This window comes from Hipposideros armiger, unplaced genomic scaffold (genome assembly GCF_001890085.2).
Source record: "Hipposideros armiger isolate ML-2016 unplaced genomic scaffold, ASM189008v1 scaffold_21, whole genome shotgun sequence".
In the NCBI taxonomy this organism is placed as follows: domain Eukaryota; kingdom Metazoa; phylum Chordata; class Mammalia; order Chiroptera; family Hipposideridae; genus Hipposideros; species Hipposideros armiger.
Window position 1 is genome coordinate 4,472,624 of NW_017731371.1, and position 11,939 is coordinate 4,484,562.

The 11,939-nt window shown below is 41.4% G+C and overlaps 1 protein-coding gene across 1 annotated transcript in view; it reads left to right on the forward strand.

The window, feature by feature from the left end:
* Positions 1 to 353: 353 nt before the first annotated feature.
* Positions 354 to 11,939, forward strand: part of LMNB1 (lamin B1) — a 52,209-nt gene continuing 40,623 nt past the window's right edge. Inside the window, exon 1 of the mRNA XM_019635277.1 lies at positions 354 to 880. Within this exon, the coding sequence (XP_019490822.1) occupies positions 522 to 880 (359 nt within the window). The 5' untranslated portion in view covers positions 354 to 521. The remainder of the gene's footprint in view (positions 881 to 11,939) is intronic.

The window sequence follows — 11,939 nt, forward strand, 5'->3', positions numbered from 1 at the left end:
AGGCCCGGCCCCCGAGCCGCAGGAGCCCCTGCCGGCTCCCCATTGGCCAACGGAGGTCACGTGGGGCGCCGGCGCGCGCCCGCCATGTTGGGTAGTGCGGCGCTCGGGCTCGCGCCACCTCCGCCTCCCGCCGCTCGCCCACACCCCGCCCCTCTGCCCCGCCAGAAAGGAAACAAAGTGCTGCAGGCGGGATAATCGGCGGCGGCGCGGACTCTGCTCGGCCCTCCCGGTCACCCTCTCCCCGTATCTTCCCTAGTGTGTGTGTGTGTGTGTGTGTGTGCGCGTTTTCTTACGAAGGGCATTTTACGATTGATTCGTAATCCTACGGCCCTTTGCCCTTTGTGCTGTAACCCGGCTCCCGCCATCCCAGGTGCTTCTCCCCACGCCGGCCTCTACGTGATCGCAGATCGCCAGCTCGTGCCTTCGGTCCCGCCTTCGCTCCCTTCAGCCTGCTCCGTGTCCCTGTGCTGCCCGCGGCCTCCCCCCCTCCGCTCTCCCCGCCGATCGTCCCACCGCCCGCCATGGCGACAGCGACCCCCGTGCCGCCGCGGACCGGCAGCCGCGCCGGCGCCCCCTCCACGCCGCTGAGCCCCACGCGGCTGTCGCGGCTGCAGGAGAAGGAGGAGCTGCGCGAGCTCAACGATCGGCTGGCGGTGTACATCGACAAGGTGCGCAGCTTGGAGACGGAGAACAGCGCGCTGCAGCTGCAGGTGACGGAGCGTGAGGAGGTGCGTGGCCGGGAGCTCACCGGCCTCAAGGCGCTCTACGAGACCGAGCTGGCAGACGCGCGCCGCGCGCTAGACGATACGGCCCGCGAGCGCGCCAAGCTGCAGATAGAGCTGGGCAAGTTCAAGGCCGAGCACGACCAGCTGCTTCTCAAGTGAGTACTCGTTTGGCCACCGCGTTAGCGCGCCGGAGGGGTTGGGGGCACAGCCCGCGGCGGCCTGGAGATCCCAGAGACCGATGGCGAGGGCCAGCGTGCCCCACGCCCTTCGGAAGGGGCAGGGTCTCGTTCTCCGGAAAGGAGAAAGAATCTCGTGTTTCTTAGTGGGCGCAGGGGTTATGGAGGAGGCTTGAGTTGTACGGATGGTGGGACTTGGATGCGCATTTCCTGATCCTGGCAAGACCGGGCGATGTGCGCGCGCCTGGGGCTGTAGGAGTGTCCGGCTTCGGGCCTCGGACCCCGAGATACAGAAGGGTTATCCGGGGCGGAGGCCCTGCGGACCCCAGGTGCGGGGAGGTGGCGCCCGGGCGCGCGCTCAAAAGCGCGCCCGGGTTTCCGGTCGAGCTCTAGACAAAGCGTCTAGTCTGGGTTTGCGGTGCGGGGATGGCCATCCATGGAGGACTTGCTGTCCGCCTCAAGAATGAATGAATGAGCTCTGTGCTGGGCGGAGGGAGGAAGGGGAGGGACCTGCCTTAAGCGTCCCAATCTCTCGGGGGGTGGATCTCGCTTTGGCGCGCTTCATCTTGGCCCTGTGACATTTTGCGTTCGTTCTGCGCCTGCCTTGGGAGAGGAGGGAGGGGCGGGGTCTGAACTGCGCGCCACTGCCCGCCCTGGGCAAGTTGGGTTTCCCTAAGGGAAGGTGTCTTTTCTGCGGAGACAGGCGGGGGCCCTTGGGTGCTTCTATGCACCGGACTCGCAAGCTGGTTTTTGCATGTCATGGCCACCGTTCTCCGATCCGTGAACCTCCTACCCCTACTGCAGCAGTCCCTCCCCCAGCTTTTGAACTCCCATAATAATGGCCTTACGGGTAATGGAAAGACCATGTTGAGTCGCCGCGTCTGTCATTGTGCCGACAGGCCAGGGCAGGTGAAAGGGTGTTGTGTAAATGTTGAGTGTTGTGGCAAGGGAGAGCTTGTAATTATTCCACCTAAGGGGCTCGGAGTTTTCATTCCAGTGCGCACAAGGGTAAACTTGTAAACCTTTGCTGATCCTACCTTAAATTTCTGATGAGCAGCATGGCATACTTGTCATCATTAGGCAGCTTAGTGTTGATGTCACACTTTAGAGATTTGTTTGCTAAATCTGAGTCCAGAATTCACGGTCTCCATCCCCGTTGCCAGTTGAAATTTTGCCAAATGAAAATCGATTTTGACTTTAACTCTTTGTTAGACCCTGGATATTTTTGTATCTGTGTGAATGTCCATCTCAGTCTCTGATTTTGTATGTGTGAATCTTTACTTCCCCCCTCTTATTAAATACTTGTAAAACGGTTCATAAAAACGTATGTGTACTTGATAAAAATAAAATATGTAAAAAATATAGACTGGTTTATAGTGGAAAACGAAAAGTCTCTAAGTATTTAGTTCCATAATTCAAAAATAACAATAAGCTTATATGTCTGTTTCCTGGAGTCATGTTTGAAATAGGTCTATTCACTCACACTACTGTTTCCGTCTTCCAAATTTTTTATTACTGAATTGCTTCAAATTTTAGATGCTGTTGCTTGTATGACTTATCATTGTTATGTGTACCACTAAAAAGAAATGAAAAATCAGGGCCCATTATGTAGGTCCCATCTTGTTGGATCCATCCAAGTTTCAGAGATGTTAAAATGTGACACTGATTAAGTATGTTATGTGCCAGTCACTGTTCTATGTAAGGAGGATACAGAGATTAAAAAAGAAAATATGTTACTGCTCTTGTGTTTCTGAGAGGGCAGTAGGGAAGATACCCACCAAGCAAATAAATATTGCATTTCATCTAATCTGAGACATGTTAATGCTGGTGCTTCTATAATTTTTCCAGAAGGGATCCACAGAAGATTTTTCACCCAGTAACAAGACTACTACGTGGCTGACTGTAGTTGTAAAGTGCTGTGTATGGATTGTAAAATGCATGCTGGTTTAAATAGGATTAATTATGAAGAATGTGTGTATTAGCATCAATGAAATAATGTATGTGATTTAATGTTGGTAATAACAGATGCTAGGGGAATAAAAATAAAGCAGGTGAAGGGATAGTGTGGTCAAGGAGGACCTATCTGAGGGGTTGACAATTGAAAATAATCCCTGAGATGTCAAGTAGTGTTTTGAGATTACATGTAGGCCCCCCCTCCCCCATTATCCAAGGGGGATATGTTCCAAAACCCCACAGGAGATGTTTGAAACTGTGGATAGTGCCAACGCTATATACTGTGCTTTTTCCTATATATACATACTTAAGTAAAGTTTAATTTATAAACTAGACACAGTAAGAGATTACCAACAACAGCTAATAATAAAATAGAACAGTTCTAACAATATACTGTAATGAAAGTTACGTTTTGAATGTCAACTGTAATTAAAAAATTCTTGTATATAGTCACGGGATGTGAAGTACAGCATAGGGAATATAATCAGTGGTATTTTTTTAATAGCTATGTACGGTGTCGGATGGGTGGTAGACTTTGGAGTTGTCACTTTGTGAGGGGTGTAAATGTCTAGTCATGGTGTTTTGTACACCTGAAACTAATAACAATTACAAAGTTATGTGAATGTGGTCACTTGTTACAAGGTATCCCTTGCTAAGGTCTTTATATAGGCTCCAGTGCATTCTGGTGCAACATATCGCCATTAATCAGAACGCTTTCTATCCTCCACACACAAATTTAATGGCTTTTCCATCTCAATTTATTATGTACCGTGGCTGTAACTTTTGCAGTTTGAGGTTTGGCATCAAAACTAACACAAATTTCTTTTTCCTTCACAATTTCACAGAAAAAAAGAGTCATTCTTACTCGAGATCTTAACCTCAAAATAAGATTTTTTTTCTTATTGAGAACTTTCACCTTTTCAATTAAGGGAAAGTACTTCATGGCTTCCCTTTGGTATATCTGATTTGCCAGCATTACTATTCTTGCATTGTGGTACATTATTAAGTATATAAGGGTTACATGAACACATGTACTGTAATACTTTGACAGTCGGTCTGATAACCGAGAGGGCTGCTAATTGACTAACAGGTAGATAATGAGTACAGCATGGATACGCTGGACAAAGGGATGATTTATTTACATCCCAGGTGGGATGGAGTGGGACTGCGTGAGATTTCATCATATTTACTCAGAATAGCTTGCAATTTAAAACTTAATTGTTGACTTCTGGAATTTTCCACGTAATATTTTTGGACCGTGGTTGACTGCGGGTGACTGAAACCTTGGAAAGCAAAATGGTGGGAGTGGGCTACTGTATATATTGGGTTGTCGGAAAAGTCATGATGTATTTTTTCTATGTTTTTCTTTGCAAAAATGCGTCATGACTTTTCCAACAACCCAATATATTTTTTCTAACATGTTATCAATTGCTCAAAACATGCCCCATTTTACTTTGTTTAATATTTCAACTCTTGACCTTCCTTAAACAATTTTGTCCCTAAATAGCCTTTCATTTTTGTTACTGTTGATTAAAGAAATATTTGCCTTCAGCATATCTTTTAAACCCTTTAAAGATACATGATCATATCTATTACATAAGTCTACTTTCTTCCCTGAAACTCTCTGCACTTTAAGACATGCAGCAGACATCCTAAGAATTTACTCCTTGGTCACATATTTTCCTTTCCTTGATTTTTTACCTCATAAATTACCTTAAGTAATTTATTCAGAAAAGGTGGCAGGAGGTAAACTTTCTGGCCTCCTGTATGTTTGAAAATAACTTTGTTTCATGCTTGATTGATAGTTGGGCTAGGTATAGAATACTGGTTTAAAATATTCCCTCAGAATTTGGAAATTATATTGCTTCATTGTCTTTTAGCATCCAGTATTGTTAATGTCTATTTAATGCCAGTCACAGTTATTTTGTTTTGGTAATTGCTTTTGTTTTTCCTCTCTAGAATCTTCTGAAATTATCTGGTTTTCTGAAATTGCATGGGGATATGTCTAGGTATAGATCTTCTGTCATGCATCCTAGCTGTTATATGTGGGTCCTTTCCACTTAAAGGCTTTCTGTCTTTCTTTAGCTTTGGAAAACTGACTTTATTCCATACTTTACTCCATTTTCTTTGTTCTCTCTAGTTGGAATGTGTGGTTTTGTTTTCTCATATATATATATTTTTTAACATTCTGGGAAACTACTTTGACTCTTTTTCTTCATCGCAATAGTGATATTTTAAAGGCAGAAATCATATTTTTAATGCTAAGAAATCTTTTTCTGCAGATATTTCTTTTATTCAGCTTATTCCTACTTCCAGGATACATTGTTTTCTTTAATCTGTCTGAGGATAATAGTTAGGGTTTTCTTTTTAAATTTCTCTTCTGTTAATTGGATTCGTTTCCCCTTTTCCTGGTCACTTATTCTTTTGGTTAGGCATGGTTTTTTTTCTTGCCACTGATTTTGATCCTTGGTTGTCCACATTTATAAAGAAAGGACTGGTTGAGTGTTACTGCTATTATTGTTCAGGTAGCTCCCCCTGACTTTTCTGTACAGGAGAACAAATTAGGATCTCTCTATATATGAATGGGGTGTGTTGTTGACCATCTTGTTGGGGAGCCTACAATTAAGCTGAGGGGTACTGAGGAGGGCCATGTGCAAAGCTGTTCTATGAGTTAATCCTATTTTAAGTCTGCCTTACTGTCTCTGTAGTCCCTCCCTGTGTGCATGTTATGTGAAATGTACTTTTATCTATACTTCCAGAAATTTGTTGAAATGCCTGCTAATGATCCCTTCTCCTGTTTACTTTGGTGCTATGGATTTATTTTATGTTGTATACTTTACTGCTATTTTATTAGGGTCTAGTGGGGAGGCTAATGCCAGTGTGTAGTAAGCCATCACCTAGGAAATCAGTTAATTTTTTAGCAATATTTGAAGTATAATTTATAAGATGAAAAGAAAATGTCTTATTGTCTGTTTGGGTCCATTTAGGTCTTGTTTGGTTTTTTTTTTTGCTTGAAAATAATCATCCGTATTTGACTTAGTAGGAGCCAGCGTTTTTGTAATTAGCCTGTCATTTAGGTAGATTTAGATTAAGGAAACAGTCTTTAGAGAAAAAGATTCCAAAACCACTTAGTCTCTTTTTGGTTCCTCAGCACACAACATACCTCAAACAGAAGAATTCATGGGGACACTTGGTCCTACTGGAGAGAATTTGACAACAGCTTCCATGAAGGCGGTCTCTGGGTCCACAAGAAAATAACAGATCCCAGATCTAAGATCCAGCTACTCCAATTCAGTTCGAGTCTAATTATATACTTCATTGGAAGTTTTTTGAGGGAACAATTTCCTAAAAGAAGAATGATGAATGCCATCAGTCAACACTTTAAACAAAAAATAAAGAAAGATTGACTTATTTCTGAATTTCAGTATTAAAAATATGCAGGAAAAGTAGATATAAGAAAAAATTAAGTGTGTTGATCAGTCTTTCAGTAACTAATTTTGTAGATGCATACATTTCTTTTTCCTTCAGTGATACAGGTCCATAATCTTTTATGTAAAACCCTTACAGCCAGATGTGTTTTGGAAGTAAAAATAATTTCAGTTTTAAGAAGGTAATATGTACACATACTGTAGACAACACCCGAGTGGGGCCTGGGATAGCACTTCATTGTGAAACATATTTCTGCAGGGAAAGATATTAATAGTCACAGGAAGGGGAGAAAGGTAAATAAAAATAGACTCACATCTATTTAGGTGGTTTTCTCACCTTATCAATTAATGGAAATTTTAAGTTTTAGAACTCTGAAAGTGCATATAAGAGATTGTGGATTTTTGTTTTAAATTTACTGCTTATTATGTTAACTTGACTCATCAGATTCTTGAAGTTGTCTTTTTTTTCCCCTCACTTGGTTTATGATAAACATTAAAGCTTAAAAAACTGCAAAATTAACTCTTAAGTTTCTCTTATGAATGAATTAGTTAAAATGGTAATAGGGGTTCACTGGTACGTATTTAATATAATGAATGTTATAGGATTGTTTGAGATGCTGAGCAAGCCAATTTACTGTCCCTTCACTTAAGAAAATTTTTTTTATAAAGAATGTCTCAAGAAACAGTTTGTCTTAATAGATGTCAGTTCTTAAAGCCAATATTTGAGATATTGTACAAAAATCTTGTTATTTAAAGCAGAATATCATAACCTTTGAAAAACAATTGGTGCTTCTTTATAAAATATATAAAATATAATTATTTAAAAAAATAAGTTTCTTTTTTTTCCTCCAAACAGAATAAAGTTTAATGTTGATTGTGTTTTTTCATGGTATGTATGGACCTGAAGATTTGTAGACTTCCCACCTCCGTCCACAAGCATCCTTGCTTTGAGGAGGATGGGTTTGAGGTTGAGGGATCAAGCCTACATACTGTATTCCTTTGGGGAAAATGGCATTCCTTTGATTTTGGTTTGTCAATACATTAGTAAGTAAACTTCTAATGGGCAATTTGGATTTGTGTGTTTTCATTTTTAAAAATGCATACAGATGCTAATGTGCTACTAATAGGTATAATTGGGATAATATGTATCACAATAGCCTGAGATAGGGTAGTATCAAGCAAAAGCATTATCTGAAGTTGCAGTTTCCTACTTTTGGTGACTTGGGACAGGCACTTACCTCTCTGAGCCTTCATTTCCTCATCTGTATAATTGGGATAAGGAATAAGCAATAGTTTTCTGAACCTCAGGAAGAATGAAAAAACTTAGACCTTTTTCTTGCCTGTCATTTACTTGTCTCATAATAGTGGATGAATTTTATCCAGATTAGCAATTTGAAGACATTAGAAAGCATGCTGAATGTAATTATGATAAACTCATTTTCTTTTCTATTTCTTAGTGAAGAAGGGGGTAGGAATTTACTGTATATTTGGACTTAGTATATATTTACTGTGTTGGCTGTCTACATAGTTTGGTCATAGAATGAAATTAAATACACAAGGCTAAACAACATCTGCAGGTTTGTTTTAACATTCATATTTTTCAGTTTTCAAACCTAAAATAATAAAGGCTTAATCTGCTTTAGGGAGTTTTCTTTGTATGTAAGATGATTAATTGAAAAACAAAAAACTTTATCTCATGTTACTGCTTTGTCTTTCACTTTTTAGTGTCCTGATTTTGTTCTGGTAGAAGCAAGTTGACAGTTACGCCCTGTCTTTAATATAAAAGCTCTGAAACTTCATGTTAAATATACTTTAATCTTCAAGGGAAGAACTGGAAGAATGAAACCCCTAGAATTGGTGTCAGAGACTAAGGAGCAGGTCCTAAGTAATTAAACGGTGTGACACTTCCTTCCCATGCTTTCAAAGGATGTTTGGTAGAGCAAGATATCTTTTGGAGTTGTTTATTTAACCAAGGGGATTAGACTAGGTAATCTTTATGTGTACCCAGATTCAAGGAAGCAAAGGTACAAAATGAAAGATAAAGCACTATAAAAATATACTGTGGAGTCCTTTTTCTCCACACAGTCTGTTATGTTTGTTCTTTCATTTGTCCAGATGACCGCACCTTTGGTACCTCTGAGTTAGAGGTCTTCAGACTTCGATATTGTTGGTGTAGGTCTATTTCCTGCACACACAGTGAGAATGAGCCTTAGGTGTCAGCTGAGTGATGGAACCCAGTGTAACTGAAGTTACCAATTTGAGGATCCAAGGAAGTTTCCTCTTCAGAGATTTTACTTTTTTTTAAAGATTTTATTGGGGAACCAGGGGAGGGGAACAGACAAGTTGCTGTCGTCTTGTTCTTCAGTCTAGTTGTGGAGGATGTCGCTTCACTGGCCCATGTTGGTACCATCACTGTGCTCTTCCCGGGTGAGGCAGATTGGTCGCCGGCCTTTGGATGGCGTCTCTTGGCAGCTCACACTGGCTGCTGGCCGCCTACGCCGTTGCCAGCAACTCATGGCATCTCAGCTCCAGGTCGAGCTGCCGTTCACCATCTTAGCTGTAGAGGGCAGCGTCACTGGCCCCCATGTGGGATCCAAACTGGGGCCCTGCTCCTCAGAGCTGGCATCCCAAGCCAGCTCTTAATCCAACGCTCCACTCGGCCGGCCCGAGATTTTACTCTTTTTACTTTCAGAGTACCTCTGTGATTATGGGATTGGGTTTGCCTGATACAGTTGATGAATTTTTGAAAATTAACTTTGTTGTTACACAAAAGTTATATGTTCATTATGGAAAACTAGAAAAGACATAAAAACTAAGAAGAAAATAAAAATCGCCCTTAGTTCCAGCCCTCAGAAATACGAGTTCTGAAGTTTTTCTTTCCATATCCATATTAACAAAAAATGGGTTCATGGTAAGCATTGATGTGTAACCTTTTTTATGCAACATTATTTTGTGAACGTCTTTACGTCAGTAAATGTGCTATACCATCATTTAACATTTTGAAGATTCACTGATAATCTTTACTGAGCACTGAGTTTCCTATGACCTAGGAGTGTACCTACCCAGTTTCTCAGGTGGAAGAGGACCATGATTATCCTCTTTACTACTGACAATATCAGGTTTTTTTCCCCTCTGGTTACCTTAATGGCTAAATGTTAACTAATTTACAGGGTTAAATGTTAACCACTGGATAAAGTAATTACAATTTTGCCAACTTTTGATGACACCAGCAGCAGATGAGTGTCCATTTCCTGTTTGGAGGAATTGAATTTTAATTTCTGAAGGTTCTTTTGGCTTCTTGATCATTTTTATTGTCATTCCTTTGTTGCTTGCATAAAGGAGTAAAAAGATCGAACTTCAGGTCATAATCTTAGGTTTCTGCTGATATTTTATTGTCAGCCTACATAAGTGAGGTTTTCCTTAGCTGATTTATTTACTTGGGTCTTTAAAATTTAATTTTTTGCCTTCACTGCATTTGGATTTATTGATCATAGAATTACAGCATTTTTACTGCTAGAAGGAGTCTTAGATCACCTGATCTAACCAACTCATTTTGTAGATAACAGAAACTGAGACCTAGAGAGATTAACATACTTGTGCAAGATACCAGACAAAAAGAGCCAATAACATTTATTTTGTGCTTATTTTGCTTGCCATGCACAATGCTAGATGCTTTATAGACACTGTCTTTTAAGCCTTATGATAACCTGTTTCATGAGTGAGGAAACTTGAGGCTCAGAGTAGTTAAGTATTTTGCATAGGATTACTTAACAGATAAATGGCAGAGCTCAAATAGATCCTGGCTCTGTCTTCTAGCTTGTCATAGGGTTTTTACATGTGTCGCCTCGTTTAATCCTTACGCCAGTGCTGTTCTGCTGGCGTGAGTATGGTTTACCAGCCTGAAGCAAGCACACAGTATTGTCACCTATTTTCGGGACTTGAAGTCTTACATAGGACAGTTAATTTTCAGGTCCATTTGGGTGTATTTTTGGACATGGTGTGTGTTTTTCACATTGATAATTCATAGCCCCTAGGGTGGTAATTTTGAATTTGTCAGGAGAGTGTAGTAATTGAAGCCACTGTTTGAAATACTAACTGAGGGCTTCATTTGCTATTTAGGAATGGGTGAAGATGAATTACTGAAAGAGACCTCTTTTATCTTTTCTTCTTGGAAAGTTACTTTCCTACTTTACTCCACACTTTAATAATAAGTTTAAAAGAAATTAAAATCTAAATAAATCTTTAACAGTCATGACAGAAATATTCTTTTAATTTTTTTTTAAGCATACATTGTGGAACAGGTACTATGTGCCAGGCCGGGAACCAGGTGCTGGGAATAGAGAGATGGAATGTTATCAAGTTTGTTAAGCCTAGTGTGGAAGACAGAAAACAAACACTACAGCATTGTGATACTATAAATGCGATACACTAATACAGTGTAACAAGTGCTATGATAGCAGTATCCACATAGCGCTATGGAGAGAGAGGCTACCACCAAAGGCAGACTAGGAGCCTTGTGAAGTTTTGAAAGACATCCCATGGGTTGGGGAGGCAGTGATAACTGAGTTGAGTGTTGGGAGCTAAGTAGGAGTTGACGTCAAAAGGACAACGTTAGGAGAGGGTGTTGTCCTGAATGGCAAATAGGACATTGAACTTGAGCCGTATATATGTCAATATGTATGCAGAAATAATATATGGTGGGGGAGGCTTTTAGGTAATGAGCCTCAAGAATTTTAGGCAGAAGAGTGATATGATCAGTCTGGCCATCCTGTGGAGGGGACAAGAGAGTAGAGGTAAAAACACTAGTAAGGACAGTTGGGTAATGAGGCGACTCCTGAACTGAGGTAGGCAGCGGGAAATGACAGAAGGTAGATGTCAGAGATGCTGAGCATGGGAGGTTAGGGAGACTGTGCATGGGTGCCTGGGGAGATAGTGTTGCTCTTTTTTGTTTTGTTTTTTTTTAGTGTTGCCCTTAACAGACATGGTTTGATAGGGAAGGAACATGTTTGGAGGACCCTACTCAGAATTCATGGCATTTGTTGGACTTCCGGGTGGAGATGTCAGCTGGCAATTTGGAGTACTTCTCTGGCACTCTGAAGGGAGATTTGGATTGGAGAGACAGAGTTAGAAGCATGGGCGATATTTGGGGGTAGAGAGAGAAGAGAAGAGGAGCAAAGTCAGAGACATGGGAAACATTCACATACGAGTGTGAGGACTAGGTAGAGGAAAGAAACCCCACAATGGGGATGATAATAATAGCCAGAGAGGTAGGGAGAGGCCAGTCATGGAACAAGGAGATTTACTAAGGAATGCTGGCATAGTCTTGATTTGATAAGTCCTGAAAAGTACCCATTAACTGGTGCCTGGGAGATTATCATTGACTGAGGAGTGCCTAATGCTAGTGGAGGCCATGGGGTTGAAGCCACGGACAGTAACTGAGGAAGGAATGGCAAGAAAGAGATCATGAGCTTAGATCACTTGACCAGAATGTTGGCTGTGAAGGGAAGGCGATATTCTTTTTTTTTTTTAAGATTCTGTTGGGGAATTGGGGGAGGGGAACAGCGCTGGGGAATCAGGGAAAGGGGAACAGACAAGTTGCTGTCCTTTTGTTCTTCAGTCTAGTTGTGGAGGACGTTGCTTCACTGGCCCGTGTTGGT